This window comes from Camelus bactrianus, chromosome 5 (genome assembly GCF_048773025.1).
Source record: "Camelus bactrianus isolate YW-2024 breed Bactrian camel chromosome 5, ASM4877302v1, whole genome shotgun sequence".
NCBI lineage: Eukaryota > Metazoa > Chordata > Mammalia > Artiodactyla > Camelidae > Camelus > Camelus bactrianus.
In genome coordinates, this window is record NC_133543.1 from 99,483,287 (window position 1) to 99,503,881 (window position 20,595).

Here is a 20,595-nt window from a genome sequence, read left to right on the forward strand (position 1 = left end):
TCTTCACAGTGATCCTGACATTTACATAATATTTACTAAGCTTATCAATCACGTGAGAAATAAATGGTATAACGTGAAAAAAACAATGTGAAAACAGACACTGTGAAACTGCTTTTAAAAGGCATTAAAAATCAATGATAAATACAAGACTAAAAGTCAAGGAGGACCATGAGAAGCAGCACATCGGGGGAGGGCACGTCCTTTCACAGCCCCTGCGCCCCTCCGGCCAAGCGGCGGCCCAGGCCTGGCTGGTTGGGGTCTGACTCGCAGCCTTTCTCTCTTTCCCCGCAGAACGCGATGCTGGATCTCTCCAAGCGCAGCCGCAGCGGTAAATTCCGCCTGGTGACCAAGTTTAAGAAGGAGAAGAACAACAAGAACAGAGAAGCTCGCAGCAGCCTGGGAGCCCCGGGTACCTGCCCCTGGCTGCTCTGGCGGCTGCCACGCCCCGTCTCTGCTCCCCCCACCTTGGAACGCGTGCTCTGCCCTGTTGTCCTGGGCCCGACCGCGCCACCACCCTCCCACCCTGCGTGGGGTGCTGACCCGGGTCACGCCCTGCCCTCACTTGCTCCCCATGCAGATCCGGGTGACAGGCCGCCAAGCTGCCTGCCTGTGCTAGATAGGGTGCGAGGTAGGGAGGGGACAGCAGAGGTGACAAGACACTCAGAGACACAGCTCACACTCCGGGCACACGCGGGGGCCCCTGTGCCTGCTTCCTCTGAGGGGCTGCTGATCTCCAACAAATCGGTTCTGGATCGAGGCCTCTGCACCGGGAACCTGGGCCGCCTGGGGTTCTGGGCGGTGAAATCAATAGAAAACGGCACTGAAGGATGTTTCTCCTTTGGGCCAGTAAATTGGGGCTTAAAGTCTCCCTCTAAAGTATCGGCCCTCAGCACGGCTGTCCCAGGCTCCCAGGTGCCCGGCGGCCCCAAGCCTGGATTTGGGGGCGGCGTTTGCTGCCCGTCAGGGGTAGCTCCCTTTGATTTTTCCTTGCATGTTTGTCCAGAAATTGGGTTTCTTTGAATGACGGTGGCTCTGATTTCATGGAATCTCTGCATGTCTCCCTTCCTGCTGTGGGCCAGAAGTGAAGGTGGAGGGAAGCTGGCCTCAGCCATGTGGTCGGATCCCCGTGTCCCTCCTGGGATGGAAGGCTGATGGCCGACCTGGCAGGAACAGACACCAGCTCCTGCTGCCACTCACGCCCCTCGAGGGCTGGTGCCTCCCCTCCTCTTTCTGCACAGCTTGGGCAACACCTATGGCTGGGTGGTGGGTGCCTGCTTCTGTGGCATCTTGGGTACTGGTTGCTGGGGCATCTCGGGTGCCTGTGGCTGGGGCATCTTGGGTGCCTGCTGCCGGGGCGTCTTGGGTGCTGGTTGCCGGGGCGTCTCGGGTGCCTGCGGCTGGGGCATCTTGGGTGCTGGTTGCCGGGGTGTCTCGGGTGCCTGTGGCCGGGGCATCTTGGGTGCTGGTTGCTGGGGCGTCTCGGGCGCCGGCCGCTGCCTGCCTCGCGCTGGGCTCTGGGCACTCACTGCACTCCCGCTTTTCCATCTCTGACAGTTCACCTCTGGGGTACAGAGGAGGTTGCTGCCTGGCTGGAGCACCTCAGTCTCTGTGAGTATAAGGACATCTTCACGCGGCACGACATCCGGGGCTCCGAGCTCCTGCACCTGGAGCGGAGAGACCTCAAGGTACTTCCGCAGCGTCTCCCGGAGAGGCGCCTGGGCTCCCCGCGGCTCCCCCTGCCCCCTCCCGGCATCAGCATTCTCTTTCCCGCTCTCCTCAGGCCTTCGTGCACGACTCGAGACACGTGGTGGCCCAGGCAGTGGGGCCTCCACCTGCTGCAGCCAAAGCAGAGTGGACATGGGGGGAGCCTTGCTTTCCTTAGTTTCATGGGCCAGTGAACTGTTCTAACGTTGAGTCCTTCATGGGGCGCAGCCCTGCGCTAGCTCGTCAAGCTGGAGTCCTCTGTGATGACGCTGCCTGGTGGAGGGGGACCCGGTGGACAGGGTGCTCTCCCTAGAGGACAGAGTTGATTAGAGTCGGGAAGCTGTTGGGCTGCCCCAGCGGTCACGCTCGCCTGTCTTCACGCTGCTTCCTCTCACGGGAGGGCCCAGAGGGGGCGGGTGGGTGGGCTGGGGGCCAGCGTGACCCTGGGGCTCCCAGAGCCCGGCTCTTTGTCTGGTTTGTCTCTTTGTCCCTCTTTATGAGAGGCCGCCGTGGGCGCCCAACAGTGGCACTTGGGCCACCTGCCTCCACTCGCTGCCAGGCCTGTGTCCATCTGTGTCTTGTTCCCTGTGCTCTTGAGCACATCAGTGACTGTGGGGCCTGGGGGAGACGTGGCGGACGTCTGCATGGTGGCTGTTTTCCGTGCTGTCCTCAGCTGTGCCCGTTTTCGTCACCTTCACCCTCGCTCGTGTTCAGATGCTGGGCGGAGGGCCCTGGGCAGGCTCTTCCCGGCCTCAGGGCTGTCCTCTCCTTGCAGGACCTCGGCGTGACCAAGGTGGGCCACATGAAGCGGATCCTGTGTGGCATCCGGGAGCTGAGCCGCGGCTCTCCTGCCGCCGAGGCCTAGCCTCTGCCCTCTCGGCCTGCGTGCCCCGCGCCTCCCGCGACTGAGCCCGGCGGCGCGGCCCTCCTCATGGTGCTACCCCCTCTGCTTGCGACAGGAAGCCTCAGGCTCCGGGCCGACCGCTCCGGGTCTGGACCACACCAACACAGCTACCTTTGGGCCGACGCCTGCCCGCACCTCAGCTCGCTGACCGCGTCAGGGCCTGCGGGCCTCCGGGTGCCGGGCACTCGGCAGAAGCGGCCTGTCTGGGCCGCCAGTGGTCCCGGGGCTCCTCCCCGCATGCCCGTCAGTGGTGTGTCACGCGACACTGTCCCCTGGAGCTCTGTGCCGCTCCAGTCCCGCGACGCCATCCCGCCGGTGTCCCCGTGTGTTCACAGGGTCTCGCCGGGCCTGGTGGGGCTGCGTGGCTCCGGGCCTGTCCATTTCAGTCTGACGCGAAGGGAACAAACACTTGCTTCTCAAGCCAAGCAAACAGGTGGTTATGCTCTTGTACTGACGGGCTCTGTCCCCGTTGCCCCAGTCCCTTAGTCCTGGTCCACCTCCTGGGCTGCGATGTGGTCCCATCTGGACTCAGGACACCTGACCTGCCTCCCTGTGGGCAGAGGGCGCGTCTGTCTGTGTGGAGTCTGTTTCTGTGCAGAGGAGGCCTGCTGGGCTTCTGGGGGAGAACAGGCTGGTAGAGCGGCTGGCGGGTGCAGTCTGGGCTGTCCTGAGTCTCTGACCGTGTGGGTGGCTCCTTGTCTTGGGCTGCCAGGCCCGTGTCCCTCCCGCTACGGAGAAAGCTGAGCCGGGAGCCGGTCCCCAGGTGGCACCCCTAGTTCTCACCACCTTAAACTTTGCCCTTTTCTCCCCCTCCACGGGTGGCGCACCTCAGGGGCTGCCACCCAGCCTGGAAAGGGCGTCTGTAACAGCCACTGGGTGTAGGGGGACGGCCTCGGGACCCCGAAGGAGAGGGCTGATCATCAGTGAGGTGTGCGGACTGGGCATGCGGCATGGAGGGCGCCATCCAGAGTTGCCTCTGGGGACCCCTCAGGGGCTCATAGCGGAACAGCCTCTCCCTGCCACTCTCTTTGCACACCCCTTTGCTGGCTACCCTACCAGTGGGCCCGGCCAGGCCCCTGCCTCCAGGTAGGGGCTCTCACCGTTGGTCCCTCCGGGTGCCGAGCTCGGCCGAGGCCCTGCCCCCAGGCCCATGCGTCCCCAGGTGTGGGTGGCCATGCTGGGGTTGGTGGGGAGGGTCCCGGGCTCTGCATGTGCACTCAGCTGTTCCCCGGAGGTGAGACCGGGTGGTCATGTATCACCTTTCCCGCCCTGTGGGTCCTGCCCGTCAGAACAGCCATGGTGAGGAGGGAGGTGGCAAGAGAATCCAGGCACCAGGAGTCACTCAGTTTCAAAGCAGAGCAAGCAGATGTGGGAGACGGGGCCCGAGGTTCCAGAACGGGGTCTGCTCTGTTGCTTCAGGCGGGGGACCCTCGGGTCTGAGGTTCTCAGGATGCGCCCAGACAGGAGGGCACGTGAGGGAGTGGTGGCCGGTGCTCCCGGGGCCCCCCAGGGCACCAAGGCCACCCCGTCCTCAGCACCCTTCCATGGGAAAGGCTTAGTTTAGGGCGAGCCTGGTGTTTAAAAGTCATGGCAGTGGTTAGAGCAACACTGTTTACGCAAAACCATTTTCTGAGTTTAGTGAGTTAGAGGGAGAGGAATAAATGCTGTGTGAAGCCGCGTGGGTGCAGGTGGCCTCCGTGCGCTGCGCTGGTCCCACTGCTGCCCTTGGGGCTGCTCCCCTCCCCCTGCTGCCCCTGCTGTGCGGCTGGGCGGCTGTCCCTCCAGGGGCCCTGGGTCTTGTGGTCCTGTCGGCGTAGAGCGGGCTAGGAAGGATCCCCAGAGAGCTTTGGAGGAAAGGTTTTGCGCCCTCAGGTGGGGCTTCCCTCATATTTATGATCTTAATTTATACAGCGCCCACCGGGGAAGCAAGGCCTCCTGCGTTGCTATGTACATACCCACAGCTGGGGTGTAAGTAAGCTGTTCTGCGTATAAATAAAACAGCCTGTTTCTGATCTTCCATCGTCAGATTTCTTGTCATCGTTCCTTGTGCTTTGACATAAAATATCACTAGCCAAAATCTTTCCAAACTGGATTCAGAATTATGTTTTTTCCCTGCTCTAAAAATAGGTTGAATTGGTGGTGGTGGCTGAAAAGCAAAATGGAATGCCATTGTCTCACTTAGGGTGTGGGTTGTAGGATCTGCTGAATTAAACCCTCAGCAGGGAGGGGCGGCTGGCAGAGCCGAGGTGCTCAGACCTCGTGCCACGAGCTGCAGCCCAGCCTTTTGGGACTGGGTCATTTTAGCTACTATTCTCATTTCCTAAGTCTTTTATATAAAATTGCAAGCTGGAAGCGCCCCTACCTCTCTCTGTTTAGCTATAGTACCTTTATTCCAAGAAAGCTGCCTCTCCGAGCTCAAAGTCACTCTCATCCCCAGTTTCCTGGGGTGAGGGATGGGCGCTGGAATCATGGGATTGAAAATCAGGCTGGCAGGGTGTACAAAAAAGATCTTCAGGCTGTGGATGTATTGGTTGTCTCCCAGAAGCTCTCTCCTCTCTCCTTCCATGCTTAGTGGAGCCCCAGTTTTGTCCTGTGTGCACCCTCCTCCCATGTGGCCATCCAGGATCAGGCCTCATGGTTGCAAGATAGCTGCCACTATCCAGGTATCACATCTAAACATGACCATGTCCAAGGTAAGGTGTGGGTGAACAGGTGGGATGTCTTGTCTGTGTCTCTCTTTAAGATAAAAGGAACCTCTTCAGAAGCGCTAGCTCCTACTGACCTAATGTTAGTCTAGACATGTCTCATTGTCTGGAATCCCCTGTGACTAAGCCAGTGGGTGCACAGAGAAAGAGGCTGTGCCAGTGGTGGCTGATGGCGATGCTGATGGCTAACACGTTTATGCTGTTTTATGATAGACGCTGGCCCAAGTACTTTACACATATTAACCTATCTATTCCTCTTAAATAGTCCTACCAGGTGGGTATTTACGTATTACAGATGAGGACACAGGCTCAGAGAGGTTCACTTGTCCCGTGTCACACAGCAGCACTTGGCAGAGGCAGGAGCCACAGGGAAGTTGGGTACCAGAGTATGGTGCTTGTCCTGGGTCCCAGGGCTGACACCAAGCCCAGGCTGCCTGACAGGTGAGAAAACAGGGCCTACATCACATGCAGGCATCCTGGCGGGGGAGGTCCTGCTTGTGGTCCATCTCGCACAGGACTCAGCCCCCCTGCATCAGAAAGCAGATGGGAGGCTTCTCCAAGAGGTGGCAACTGGGGGTGGGGGCGGCCAGGTCACAGCCCAGAGGAGCGGAGGGAGGATTCAAGTGCGATGTGATTGCAGGATTTAATGCAGTTTCTTGTTAAGAATTCATCCACCAGAAAACAAGTTAAGTGCTATGTCCAGTTTAAATCTGATCTGATCTAGTAACATAAATTTTCAAGTTAGGGTAGGCTAAGCTGCTTCAACAAGTAAACCGCCAAATGCAATGACTCTAACAGAACCAAGTGTTTTCGTTTCCAGAACAGGAGCGGGCAGGTGTGTTTCAGGCCTCAGGGACCCAGGCTGCAGCCCCTCCAAGTGGTCACTTGGGGATCTTGGTGACGGCTGGTCGGGTCATCGCCTTCCTGCTGGGGTTGGGGGAGGGAGGAGCGGCGCACTGGGGTTTCCTGAGCCAGCCTGCAAGCAGCGCTGTGGAAATGGAAACCTGGGGGACCTGGCTGCACCTGGCTGCAAAGGAGGCTGGCAAATGCAGTGCGGCCATTGCCGAGGACGAAGGGGCCATGACTTGCGCTCACCAGCCAGCGGTCTCTGCTGGAGGGTGCCTCGGGGTTTAAGGTCCCCGCAGGGAAGAAGTCCCTCAGTTAACGCCCGCCTGGTCCTGCTTTCCCCTTCAGATGCTCTCCAGGTCTTTGGAAGGAGGGAGGCACGTGGGTCTGAGGGGAGATGGGAGGGAGGGAGCCCTCTTGCTGTGAGCTGTCCCTCGGCACCGGCTGGTCAGCAGCGGCCCCTCTGCCAGCGTGGCCCTGCCTGCTGGCTGGGGTGCTGACCGTGCACCTGGAGGCTGGCAGCTGTAACCAGGGGGTGTTCCTGGTGACCCTCTCGCCTTGGCCCCAGGGCCTTCCAGCCCCTCCTTGAATTCTGGCCCCTTCATGGCTCAGCTCAGTGTGTACACTGCCTGACGACTGAGGAGGACTTGGAGAGGGTCTGGGGGCTGGAGAAGGGAAACCGAGACACGCATGTGACCGCTGCACCCCGTCCTCCCCTTCTTCCTGCAATCCTCCATGAAAGGAAGCACTTTTATTCATGTTGTTCCTTCTTCCTTCTGACCCCAACTCAGTTTCCTCAGGACGGAGCTGGCCGGCGGTGGCCGTGCGCCTGGCCGCAGGACGTGGAAGGGACTTTAGAAGATGTTTGTTTTCTAAAGCGAGTATCTTGGCCTGCATGGCCCCTGACTTGTGTTGACCCTGCCTTTATTTAAAGTTTTGGTATTTTGTTCATCGTGGATTTTTCTGCATTAATTTTGATATCTAAAAATATTGTATTGAAAAATGACTCCTGAGCTTTTCGGGTGCCTTTCAGCTCTGCGCCCAGGCCTCACGTCGCCCTGTGTTGTGTCACTGGGACTCAGCCTCTCTGGGCGTCCCCGAGGCCGCGACTGAGGCCCGCACGGTCCTCCCTCCCCCCGCCCCCAACAGAACCTGCATCGTCCCGGGAAGCCACGGGCCCAGAGGGGCCTCTGCTAACGTGGCCGCTTTCCCCAGCCTCCTCTGCAGTCAGCCTTAGTCACAAGACTGAGAGAAATATTGCCTGAAATTTCCAGAAAGTTTCCTTAAAAATATGAGAATGTGCCTTTCCCTCAGCTCCTCCTGCTGCTGCCCTGGAGCGTGGACGCGACGGCCGAAGCGCCAGCAGCCAGAGCTGCTCCCCGACTCGCCGCGTCTCCGCTTCTCTGACGTGAGTGGGCACTGCAGGTGTCCTGTTCTGTCTCAGAGTTGAAACTGATTCCTGTCACTGTCCTTCCAGAACAAGTACTCGTCTCTCCCGAGGGTAGAATTGGGCAAAGACCTCACAGCCCTTGGAAAGGCAAAAGCACACAGAGACACGAGTTACCCGCGCTCTGCAGGTGTGAGGCCAAAGCGACGCTGGGAACCGCGCGGAGGGGACTTCGGAGCCGCCCGGCGCACCTGTGGGGCGGGTCTGAGCCCGCGGTGGCCAGGACAGGGGGGCAGGGGGGAACCTCCAGCCGCACAGCCCAGCCCAGCCCGGGCACTGGCCTCCGAACAGTGTCGGTCCTGGCAGGAGCCAGGGCTTGGCCTTTGCAGTTTCGGTCACAAGCACAAGCAGGGAAAAGCAGCGGGCTGGGGAGCGGAAGGCTTTCTCACTCACAGGCCACATGCAAGCCCCCTGGGCATCCCAGGCAACAGGGAAGCCAGCCAGACCCCACCAGGCAGAAAAAAGCCAGTGGTCACTCGGCCCCCGAGGCCCCAGGTCCCCAGGACGGGCACTCGGGGAAAGTGCCCCAGTGCGGCCACCGCAGAGGGATGTCCTTCCACTGCCAGGGGGACGGGCAGGATCCCCAGAGAGCAGGCCCCGGGCGAGGACGTGGTGCAAGGCCCGTGACCGTGGGGGCCGGACTGCCTGGGGTTTGCCTTCTGTCTTCCAGAAGAGACGTTCTATCGCGGTGCCCACCCTCGGCACACTGGTGCTGGGTCAGATTACCGTTTGTCACGGCTGGTTGCTGAATCCTGAGATACCCAACATGGAGGTGACCCCAGACTAGAGAGCAGGAGAGACTGGGGTGGGACTGGAGGGCCGTCCCTGGGGAGGCACGAGTGGCCGCGCTGTGGGTGGTGGAGCGGCTCCCACTCCCCCGGGGGGGGCAGGAGAGCAGGCCTGATGGGCAGCTCTGACCTCGGTGCAGAGTCCACCGCTTTGAGGGGTGAGGGGGCCCAGGGCTTGTACAGGCACCTGGAAGGAGGTGCTGGTGGTGGCATTGTAGCCCCGGGGCAGAAGCTTGTGGGGGACAGGAGGCCGCAGGGCCAGGCAGGCTCACAAAGGGAAACGGGCCACTGGAGGGAGCTGGAGACGTCTCTTCCTTTCGCTTGTGAAGTCTCTGAAGTGCAGTGGCTTTCCAGAATGCACACACCCACGGCGCTTCGTCATGTCTCACTGCCAGGTGCGACTGGGGACAGGGTGACGGAGCAGCTGCCGCGTTTCCCGTCCAGACGGGCTGAGGGCCCCAGGACTTGGTCATTTACAGCTCAGTCTGTTCCAGGGGGAATCCGACATCTGTGAAGCCATAATTTTGGATTATCGGGGAATTATGGCCCCCACTTTCCCTTTCTGCCAGAAAAACGTCACAGCTGAATAAATGTGTTTTCTGCAACACAGGCAGTGCTGCCAGCAGGAAAGGAGAAGCGGGCCACCTCCAGTGTCTCCAAATACGGCTGTTCCCATGAGTCTGAACTGATCAAACCCAAGCACACCTGTTACCCCCGAGGCAGCACTGACGCCGTATTTCTAAATATAACCCTCGGCGATTTAGCACCTGAAGTTCTCTTGGCCAAAAAGGCCAGGAGAACGTGAAGCCGTCAGCGCACAGAGATGGGAGGCTACAAAACCAGCAGTTTATTTTTTCTTTAACAAAATCTTACAGCTCTCCCCCGCCGCCCACTCCATCCCTGAATTTGAAGGAAGGAGGGAGGGAGGGAGGGGGACTCCGGCCAAGGGGGACCACCCGAGGGTTGGCCTCCAGCCACGTCAGTCGCAGTGCCCATGGCCCGGCCTCGGCAGCCACCAGCCCCCCTGAGCCAGTCCCCGTCCCCCGCGTCCCAGGAGGGGGACTTAGTGTTGGAGATTTGGCAGCACTCGCCAAAGGCCAACTCCTTGCAACACAACTGCTTCAGTACAAGTGAGTACACGACGTCCTAGCCAGCCGTCTCAGCCGAGCACACGGGGATGGAAGTGTGTGGGCGTGGTTCTGACGCCGGAGTGAGGACAGAGGGAAAGGCTGGCTGCTCACTCCACCTGGGGTCCCACTGTGGAGGGCAGTGTGGTGTGACGACAGGCACTCTGTCCCCCAGCCGGCGGTGCAGGAGGAGACACCAGTCCACATTGGTCATTTTCTTTCAATCTCTTAACATTTAAGTGCTCTTTTAGTATCAGTGATAAAAGGCGGTTGAGAAACCGTGTCACACCAAGGTGCTAACGGTACTCAGCAAGAACGTGGCTGCAGCGTCTCGTCTGAGGTGCGAGGAAGTGAAGAACTTACTGTATCTTGTCCGGAATCCTGCTTTCGACTGACTGAGTCAGGTGGTTGGGAAAGTGAATCGCCCCAGTGTCCTGAACCCATCAACCCCGTAACACAGATGCTGTGTTTGTCATAAATACCAGTTACAACTTTTAAATTTGGTAGCGGGCCATGCTGATTAAGAGAACCTTAGTTCACATCTCTTCTCCCATTTTAATCAAGACTACCCAGGACCAGCCCCGAGCCCAACCCGCTGGCCTGCCGTGACCGCTGCCTCCCCGTCAGGCTCCGGGACAGGGCAGGCCCCGCGAGTGGGGGCCGCCGCAGGGACGGTCCGCTCAGACAGCGCGGCTTGGGCAGGGCCTCGGAGCTGCCGCCACGCCCGGCGTCCTCGCCGGCAGCAGGTACTGACTTCAGAGGTGCCCCGCCGGTCTCCTCATCCCGGAAACAGAGCCAATGCTTAGAATCACAGTTAACTCAGACCAAAGGGGAAAGAAACGTGCACCCTGGGGACCCAGACTCCCGCTTATGTCACACCGTAAGCCTGGCCGGCCCACGGCGTGAGCTGAGTTGTCAGATTTTGGTCAGAGACGGAAAAAGTCACCTGAACAGCATAAGAAAGAAAAAGAGAGTGGGACACATGTATATTAAAGGGCAGGCTGGTCAGAGGTCAGCAGTGCCATTCTGCCCGCGCCTGCAATTAATACAAAGCTAGTCCATTTTCTTACAGAGATGGGGGTCGGGCTGGCACCTGTGAGGAATGGCCAGGCCAGGGCTGGCCGCGGGGGATGTGCCACAGGGCTGGGTGACAAGTGTACTTGCCTGGCCTGAGACGAAACGCCCCTGTGCTCGTGACAAGGCAGAGGTGTGAAGTCCGTGTCCGCACGAGGCAGGCACCAACAGGCCCGCTCCCGGGCCCCGCTGCTATCTGAAACTCCCAACGTGGATGGAGAGGGAAGCTTCTGGTCCCCGGGGCCGGGCAGGCGTCTCTGCGCCGGAGGCGACGTCGCTGCTCTGCACATGCAGGGCTTCCTGGCTGCAGGAGACACAGAGGCCGTCACAGACTTGCATCCCAGACACTGGGGCCCGCCTGGTCGAGGAGTCTGGAGTGACTCCCAAGTTCATTCCAACCTTTAGGGGTCAAGTCAGAACAGGCCACAGAGATGCATGTCTGCAATCAAGACAGGTTATTTCCACGCTGCCCCCTGGGGCCTCACGTCCTCCCTCCCCACGGTGGACTCCCCTGGCTGCCCCGCACTGCGGGTCACACGGGGGTGCTTTTCTGATCGGCTGAGCAACAATGTCTCATGGCGGAGCAATCTTTCCTGTTTCCGAATCAGAGTATAACGTTCACAGACGCTCATGTCTAACATCCAGCTCCAGTCAAAACTGTTACACGCGCACACACCGGGTGACGCCCCCCCGCCCCGGCCCTCTTCCTCGTCCCACACGCCAGGCGCCCCCGGTGGCAGAGGGCACGTCCGCGTGCTGCTGTCACCCAGCGCACGCCACGTCGGCACCTGAGATACACAGGCGGGAGGAGAGGAAGGTTACAGGTCAGAGGTGAGCAGGGAAGGCTACTGCGGTAACCTGGGTAAGAAAAGAAAGTCCACCAGGCCAGAAGAAGTGAGAACAGGGCAAGACCGGCTTAGGATGCAAGACTTCAGGGATGGAGGTGGGAGCAGCTAAGGACGACCACAACGCCCCCGTGTAGCCTATGTCGGGATGACAACAGGGACTGCAGTGGTGGGAGTCAGGTCCAGCATGCAGAGTCTGAAGTATCAGTATTGGTAGAATGTTCCAGAACATTCTGCTAGGTGTATGTGGCCTGCAGGCCGGGGAGGGGGACGGTGTACAGAAGAGGAAGGAGTAAGCCCACCCAAGGCCAAGTGACAGAGTGAGGAAAGAGGATCCTAACCAGAAGCTGCCTGGGACGGAGGCTGGGGGATGGGGGGTAGGCTCAGCGGGCTGAGGGACAGAGTCACTGGACTGGCGACTTGGCTGACTGCTGGGAGAGAATGGAGGCGGAGTGATGGGAAGTGACAGCAGGAGCTGCATGGGACCTGAAGTGGGGGTTGGTGTCTGAAGGAAAAGACCAGACTATGGTGGGGGCTGAGCGTGGGAAATGGAGGAGTGAAGGATCAGGGTCCCCGAGGAGGTGAGAACAGACTGGAGCTCGGGGAGGGGCCCAGGGAGCCCTCCAGGAGCAGATGGGGAGATCCTGGGAAGACAACAGCGGGCAGCAGAGGGGAGTCCTGTCCGCAGGGCCAGGCGCTGAGTGAGTGAGGAGGGGCTCCTGGAGGCTGGGTGGACTGTCACGTGGGCGAGGACCCCAACGTACCTCTTCTTCCCAAGAGCGAGCTGTTTCTGCTTTTCTCTTGCAATGTCATCTCTGACTGTGCTGAAATCATCATCGTCTTCAACCAGGAGATTCTGCATTTCAAAATAATGAGCAATGTTTTCAGACATCTTTTTAGCCTAGATTTTAAAAAGATGTATGTAAAAAATTACCTAAGATAACAGAAATTTACATAAGTTAGAACAACGGATAGGAGACATTCTAGTGTTTGATGAAAAACAAACTGAGTGGCAGGAAGAGCTTAAGAGAAGTTATGTTTTAGGCGTCTGATCTCTGCCTTGGGACCACAGACCTGCCACTGAGCAAGCGAGCAAAGGGGCCCTGCAGGGAGGCGAGGACGCAGGCAGGCCTTCCGCAGCCGGGCCCGTTGGACCCTGCCCGGCTGGGAACACAGCCGTGTGCTCCACCGCCACTTGCAGCCGCATCTCCCGGCTGCGCCGGGCGCTTCCCTGCAGCTTCCCCCCGGGGCTGCACAGACAAAGGGCGCTGGCTCTGCTCTCCCGAGGGACCAGGCCTGCGCCTCCCCCGGACCTGCCATCAGAGAGGATGCGATTCACCATCAACCCCGGCCGCTCCCCTCGCGGCTCAGTGTTAACTCATCAGGACGTTAACCGTGAGGAAACAACTCAAGGAAAACGTAGGTCGCAGAAAGGCTTCTGAGGCTTGCGGGACCCGTGTTAGGAATGGCCCCGTGCGGGTTTGGGAGTCAGCGCTGGAGCTGCAGGAGGTCCTGCTCTCTCTCCACTCTCAGGTAAGAAAAGTGCCACATCACCACTGCTCCAATGATGATGCATGATAAATATTATATTTATTTCAGTATGTTGTGTATGATGTGCTTTTTAAAACTGTGAAACATGACAAAATCAGAGAAACGTGGAGACCATGGGACAGACACCCGTGTTCTCACGCAGGTGGTGGGCACAGTGGCTCCGTCCACGGACACGCCAGTCACATCATCCCCGCGCCTCCCTCTCCTCAGCTCAGATGGCATTGACCTGCCATGGTTTTCATGAGGGAAAACAGAGTTAAATGTATATACATGGATGGTGTTTGGCGAATGTAAAATGCTCACTGAAAGTTACATATTAACAGTATTAATCTTTTACCATATTTGCTTTATTTTTCAAGGTAAAAACGCAGGTTCTGTTTCTGGCTCTCCCCCCGGCCCCAGGTAAGCAGTCCATGGAGGGGAGGGCTTTGTTCCTTCTTCGTCTCTACTTGATGGCGACACAGGAACACGGCCCTCAGCATTTTACACGCTTTTCTACTTCCTAGAAATGGTCATTCTGTGTTTCTTTTTCAACACAGAACAACATCCAAGTACTTGGATGCATGTTCATGTTGACACTGTAGCTCTGGCTTCTTCATTTTAAAACTGCTGTGCTCTACACCACCGTATTGGTACTTTCTTTCCCCATTTTATCTAGTCCCTGTCTGACATTTAAGTCCTTTCCGATTTATGCGGTTACAAATAGCACTTCATGAAGTGCATGTTTCCGTACATCTCCCCACACACGGCAGTCCCTGGGGCTCGTGCCTAGGGAGGAATCACGCGGATGCGTCGTACGGGCACCTGCGCTAACTCTGGCCCGCTGCCCTCCAGAGCCCTCGTGCTGGTCGGCACTCCTGGTGCCACCCGGGGCTTGAGAGTCTGGCCGGGACAGCAGCTCACTGCTCCATCTCCGGGTTCCCTGGTTACTGGGAAGCTATCTTTTCATCTGCTTGTTACTTAGTTTTCTGAGAACTGCCAGGTGCTACCCAGTCAGGGAGAGATGGGCAAAGACTATCTTTCTATAACTGATCTGTAGAAGGACTTTACATGTTTTGGGTAATAATCCTTGTTGGCTGTATCCCTGCATGTATCTTTTCCTATTGGTGGCCTGTCTTTTCACTTTGTATAGCTTCCTTTGATGAACGGAAATTTTTACTTTTAATGTACAGTCATCCCTCAGTACCCACAGGGGATCGGTTCCTGGACCTGCCACGGACACCAAAATCCTCGGACACTCGCGTCCCAGAGTCTGCCCTCTGTATCTGAGCTTCCACATCTGTGGACTCAGCCAGCTGCCCATGGTGTCATACCACGTGTACTTCCTCCCATGTATACAGTTCAAACTCGTGTCATTCAAGGGTCAGCATACTCAAATTTACTGGTTTTTTTCTTTATGGATATGCTTTTTGTTTCTTATTTTAAGAAATCCTTCTTAACCTAAGTCTTAAAGTTTTTCTTCTAAAGGTTGAAAATCACTGCTTTTCACATTTAAGTCTTCATATATGTAGATGTGAGCAGAGGTGGATACAGATTTTATGGGGCCTGAAGCTTACATAAATTTGGAGACCCTCTTTATGAACATGAAATCAGAATTATCACTATAATTTTTCCTGTATGGACAACCAATTCTCCCAGCATCATTTACTGAATAATCCATTTTTAATGCTGCCTCATATACCTGTTGAGTTTCCTTTCATGTGTGGTTCCGTTCTGGAGCTCTATTTCAGTCTTCCCCTGCCCCAAAGCCACCCGGTCACCACAGCTGTGCAATAAGCCTTAATTCTTGGTAAGTCAATACCCTGATCTTATCCTTGAAAAATACCTTAGCTCTCTGGCCCTTTGCTCTTCCACACAACTTATTCTCTTTAGTCTAATCTATGTGATTTTTCACTGGGATAACACTGAATTTACAGATGTGGGGAAGACTGCTGTCTTCACAGTCCAAGGCTTCCCTTCTAAGACACGACGCAGCTCTACAGCTCCCTGAAGCTTCAATGCCACCATGTTTTTATAACACTCTCGAGAAAAGTCTTAGACATCTTCTCATTGACGTATTCCCAGGTACCTTGTACTTTTATGTACACTGATCTTAGAACCTTTTGAACTCTCTCAACAGAGCTAATGGCTTAGCTGTACAGACTCTGAATCTCCTTCACAGAAAAACTGCATATAAGAGCAGTTATAGTTTCCTTTTGGACTTTGACTTGTTTTTGAATTTCTGTTTATGTACTTATCTTGGAGGGTGGAAGTTCATGTTACATTGGTCACATTCTTTAGTATAATGTGAAGTGGTGATTAAGGGGGAATGCTTATTCCTTACTGTTAAAAATTCTTAAATCAAGAATTATTGATAAATCAATAATTTAGGGGGGAGAATATAGCTCAAGTGGTAGAGTGCATGCTTAGTATGCACGAGGTCCTGGGTTCAATCCTCAGCAGCTCCTCTAAAAATGAATAAATCTAATTACCCCCTCTCTGCCAAAATAAAATAATTAAATAATATAATAATAAATAAATCAATGATTTAATATCAATAAATTATTCTTAAATTAATTTTAAATTATTTTTTAAATAGAAATTAAATCAATGATTAAATTTTAACCCTTAATACAAAAAATATTACTGTATGATAATAAAATAGGTTTGTCCAAGGAATGCAAGGATGGTTCAGTGTTAAGAATACATTTATGTAATAATGCTACATTACTACGTTGAAGAAGAAAACCAAATAGCTAATTTGAACAGATGCAGAAAAAACATAAAATAAAATTTAGTATTAAAAACCCAGTGCTCATTCATGATTAAAAAAAAAGAACATACAGCAAATTAGGAATGGAAGGAGACACCTTAACTCATACAGGTGCCTGTTCAAAACCTTCAGCAACACACATGCAGGTCCCTACTCAAAACCTTCAGCAACACACTTAGTGATAAAGCTTCTAAAGCAATTTCATTCAAAAGCATTTTTCATTCAAGTCAGACTCAAAATTAAGATTCTGGTATTGAGGTTCTATTGGTCTCATAAAATGAACTGTCTGGCCTTCCCTCTTTTTTCTCATTTTATATAAAATGAGATTATCTATGCCTTGAAGATGTAATAAAACTTCTCTATAAAATTAATTGATCCTGGTGTGTTGTCAAAGTGGTAAATTTGCTGTTAAAAACTTACCTTAACACCAATAGTATCGCCATCTTTCAAGTAATAAGGCGCCCCCTGCAAATTATCTTGCTTTTTCTTCTTTTTCCTCTTGGTAATTTGCTGATTCTACAGAAAAATCAAACATCTAAATCAAGAAAACTCAGCCTCAAATTCTTACTTAATTCCCTATCTGTGAAAACCTGTAGTTAACCCACTCACTATACCAGTAAGGCCCAGTTTCTGTGACACAGCCCCACAACTTTACCCAGCTGGATACTGGAAGCCACTCAAACTTTTCAGGGAAGTATTTGGCAATTTCAGTCTTCTCCACAGGGAGAGAATAGAAGTCAGCCACTCGCTGCCTCAGGGAGCCAGCTGTTGAGCCTCGGGCAGTGTCCCACACCATGTCCATGGGCAGGGTGTATGCCCTCTTGCCAGGGAGGCGCATCTGTGTCCTCAGCAGCATGTCCTGGGGGCTGCACCAGAAAACAGTTGAAAGTCAGATTTAAAACAAAATGGGAGATATGCAATAAATATGGCAGGGTGATGGGCAAAAGCTTCCCCTCTGCGATTCTTCCAGTTTTTATAAGGAGAGATTTTCCCTACACCCTGTTGAATGCTAGCTGGTGGTAAACCTTTACTTTGAGTTCCTTCAATCCTGACCCAGAATGGAGGTGAGCTCCCATTCTGAGTTCACGGCAGAGGTCCCCGGGGAGCAGCAGGCAAGGCTGAAGATGTACGAAGTTTCTCAGTGGGGCGTGGAAGGAAGAGGATCGGAGGCAGGGCTGAAGAGTCAGCAGGGCCGCCCTGCGGCGGGGAAAGGGAAGTGGGTCAGCCTGATCAGGTACCCTGCCACAGCGACTCCCCCAGACATGCTGATTTCAGAACCAGAAGCTGTGAAGCTGGCAGGAAAAAAGCTATTTTAGGTGCTAAAAATCTGAGTTACTGAGTAGCCAGGGAAAAGAATTTGAGAGCTTAGAGCTGGGAAGAGAGAGAGAATGGAAGGAGCTGCAGGAGCAAAGGAGGCCTTTGCAGGAGAAGAGCTCAGATAAGAGGTTCTTGGAGGAAGAGGAAGAAGAGAAACATTCAGGAAGGTGGGGAAGAAATCGCGATGGATGGAGACTGTTACAGATATGACATGAAACAGACTACAGATAAGAACTGGAAGGTAGAGGGAGGAGAAATGAAAATTTTGTTTCTAAGGATGGTCAGATGAGTGATTTTAACGCTCTATTTCTATTATATTGGTGTTTTTTATCAAAAGAAAGGGTGATGCAACTGGAGGAAACAGACAATACAGGGAGAGTGAAGGCCCAGTGAATTAGGAGACTGGGTTGAAAGGGGGACTGTGGTCAAGAAGGGATTTGTGGGAGTGAACCTCGGAGACTGTCAGGTGTCGGTGTTGCTGGGTCAGTGAGAGGAGCTGAGGGTCCGGAGCTGAGCAGAGTGAGGCCAGAACATACAAAAGGGTGGTCCGTGCAGATGAGGGAGCTGCCAAGGAGTTGACAGGCTGCAGTGAAGGCGACAGTGAGGAGCCAGAGTCTTCACTGAGGGGGGACAAGAGCGCTATGGAGGTCGGTCAGAGACAGAAGAGGGCCTAACTAAGTGCACAGCGTGGTCTTCCAAAGGACACTGTTCATGACAAATACAACAAACGCTCAATTGATATTATGTAACATATATATACATATGTATCTCCTACACTGTAGAGCTCACACAAGTTAACTTTTTTCGAAGATCCCATTAAAAAGAGGCAAAATATATGAAATAATTCACACACTCACAAAATACAAATGACTTACAAGCCTGTAAAAAAAAAATGCCCACTCTTACTAGTAATCAAAGTACTGAAGCAAATGAGACAAAACAACCATTTTTCATTTATCAACTCAGTGAATATTTAAACAATGACAACACTGAATGATGGTCTGAGAGTGAGGCAAAATACACACTCAGAAACCCTGCCTGTGGGAACATAAATTGGTATCACCTACCCGGAAAGGAATTTGACAATTTATTTTTAAGAGGTTTAAAACGTCTATACCATTTGATCCAGAAAATCCCCTCCAGGAAACTATTCCTGTAATACAATTTGCACTGAGAAGCCCTTTTCATGAATCAGTGTGGTTAAATGAAGGTCATTACACAACAGGCTGGCAGCAAGAATAATCATGCCACATAGGATAGAAGGAATCTTAATATTTGGTGATACTGCAAAAGCATCTTATAAAAGACCGTCCTATAAATGAAAAAAAATAGGAAGGTTTGATTGTGGACAACTTTGGGTGCTTCTTTGTTCAACGAGTCATTCCTGATGATGACAAAGGCACTGTCCTAGGTACTGGGGATCCAGCAGTGACCAAAAAACAAGTGCTTGCTCTCACAAAGCTTACATTCCAGTAGCAGGAGGCAGAGTAAGTGCTAATTCAGCAAGCGTATAAGATGTCAGGTGATGTCAGGATGAAAAAGGAGGACCCGGGGGCGTGGTGGCAGGCGCTCCTGTTGATCAGTTTGACAACAGACTCTGCACTGACAAGAGTGGGGATGAGTGTCTTGGTTACACTTTAAGATCATCATGGGTTCAATATGCATTTGAGGCTTACTGAAAAATTAATTCTCACTGTTTTTATGGAAAAATGAGTTCTAAGAGCTCGACACCAGACATATAAACACATTTCTAGAACATTATCTGTTTTAAGTTGCCAGACTACTTAGAAGCAGTGAAAAAAAACCACTTTACTATTAAGCCGTTACATTTTTAAAGACACTGTCCACTGTGACCAGACGTGTGTGTGGCAGGCCGTCTTACCCCAGGTTTTCTTCTTTCTGAAGGGGCTCTAAGCAGATCTCAGTTCTCCTTCCCAATTTATATTCCCTGATAACAAATGAAACAAAATAATGCTGAATGACATATCACTTAATTTTTTTTAAGTTTTTTTTTTTTTTACCAATTGTAAGTTTTTTTTTTAACATAAAAAGTGTTTTTTGTTTTTTTTTTTACATAAAAGGGGTTTTATTTGTTCTTTTTTTTTAAAGTATTCTTCTTAAGGAAAATATTACCCTGTGTAAGATACTCAAAATTTAAGAAAGTACCATGAACAATCATACACCAATAAAAACTGTACAACCTAGAAGAAATGGATAAATTCCTAGAAACAAACCTACCAAGACTGAATCAAGAAGAAACAGAAAATCTGAACAGACCAATTATTAGTAAGGAGATTGATTCAGTCAGTAATCAAAAACCTCCCAACAAAGAAAAGCTGATGGTTTCACTGATGAATTCTACCAAACAGAAGAATTAATAACAATTATTTTCAAACCCTTTAAAAAAAAAAAATAGAACAGAGGGGATACTTCTAAACTAATTTTGTGAGGCCAGCATTACCTTGATATCAAAACCAGATAAAAACATTATAAGAAAAGAAAATTAGAGGCCAATATCCCTGATAAACATAGATATAAAAATCCTCACAGAAATATTAGAAAACCAAATTCAACAGTACATTAAAAGGCTCATACACCATGATCAAGTGGGATTTATGTCACAGATGCAGAGATGGTTCAACATTTGTAAGTGAATCGGTGTGATACAACCACATTAACAGAATGAAGGGGAAAAAATCATTATCATCTCAACAGACATAGAGAAAGCATCTGAGAAAATTCAACATTCTTTCATGTTAAAAACTCTTAACAAACTGGGTATACAGAGAATGTACCTCAACGTAATAAAGGCCATATATGACAAGTCCACAGCTAATATACTCAATGGTAAAAAGCTGAAAGCTCTTCCTCTAAGATCAGGAATAAGACTAGGATGCCTACTCTCACCTCTCATATTCAACCCAGTACTGGAAGTCCTAGTCAGAGCAATTAGGTAAGAAAAAGAAATAAAAGGCATCCAAATTGGAAAGGAAGAAATAAAATTATGTCCATATAATTCTATATGTCTATATATTCTATGTATAATTATTATATCCATATAGTCTATATATTTACATATATATATATATATATATAAAAATTCTAAAAATTCCACCAAAAAACTGTCAAAACTTAATAAATGAATTCAGTAAAGTTGCAGGATACAAAATCAATATACAAAAATCAGTTGCATTTTATACACAAACAGTGAATTACCAGAAAGAGAAATTAAGAAAGCAATCCCATTTACAACAGCATCAGAAAGAATAAAATACTTAGGAATAAATTTAACCAAGGAGGTGAAAACTCCACATACTGAAAATTTCAAGACATTGATGAAAGAAATTCAGACACAAATAAATGGAAAGATACTCCATGTGCATGGAGTGGAAGAATACTGTTAAACTGTCCATACTATCCCAAATGATCTACAGTTTCAGTGCAATCCCTATCAAAATTTCAACGGCATTCTTCAATTAGAAATAGAAAAACCAGTCCTAAAATTTGTAGAGACGCACAAAAGACCTCAAATAGC

General features: G+C 52.1%; 2 protein-coding genes across 16 annotated transcripts in view; one reads left to right on the forward strand and one right to left on the reverse strand.

Annotated features, from left to right (window-relative positions):
- The window catches only part of DGKD (diacylglycerol kinase delta), a 101,408-nt gene extending 96,788 nt beyond the window's left edge, over positions 1-4,620 (forward strand). For 5 of the 9 annotated variants that reach the window (XR_012507204.1, XR_012507205.1, XR_012507208.1 and 2 more), the window contains 2 exons: positions 292-1,685; positions 2,480-2,497. Coding sequence is in view for 4 of the 9 variants with exons in the window: in XM_074364509.1 (XP_074220610.1) it covers positions 292-1,020 (729 nt within the window). In the remaining 5 variants the exon portion in view is untranslated. Of the gene's footprint in view, positions 1-291 lie in introns of all 9 variants that reach the window. The other 4 variants (XM_074364511.1, XM_074364510.1, XM_074364512.1 and 1 more) reach the window with 4 other exon arrangements.
- Positions 4,621-5,937: 1,317 nt separating this feature from the next.
- USP40 (ubiquitin specific peptidase 40) overlaps positions 5,938-20,595 on the reverse strand; it is a 76,983-nt gene continuing 62,325 nt past the window's right edge. For 6 of the 7 annotated variants that reach the window (XM_010948165.3, XM_045511578.2, XM_010948166.3 and 3 more), the window contains 5 exons: positions 18,943-19,008; positions 16,399-16,609; positions 16,164-16,259; positions 12,205-12,296; positions 9,227-10,899 (listed from right to left, as the gene is read on the reverse strand). In XM_010948165.3, coding sequence (XP_010946467.2) covers positions 10,788-10,899; positions 12,205-12,296; positions 16,164-16,259; positions 16,399-16,609; positions 18,943-19,008 — 577 coding nt within the window. In that variant the 3' untranslated portion in view covers positions 9,227-10,787. Of the gene's footprint in view, positions 8,903-9,226; positions 10,900-12,204; positions 12,297-16,163; positions 16,260-16,398; positions 16,610-18,942; positions 19,009-20,595 lie in introns of those variants that run through there. The other variant, XR_834791.3, reaches the window with a different exon arrangement.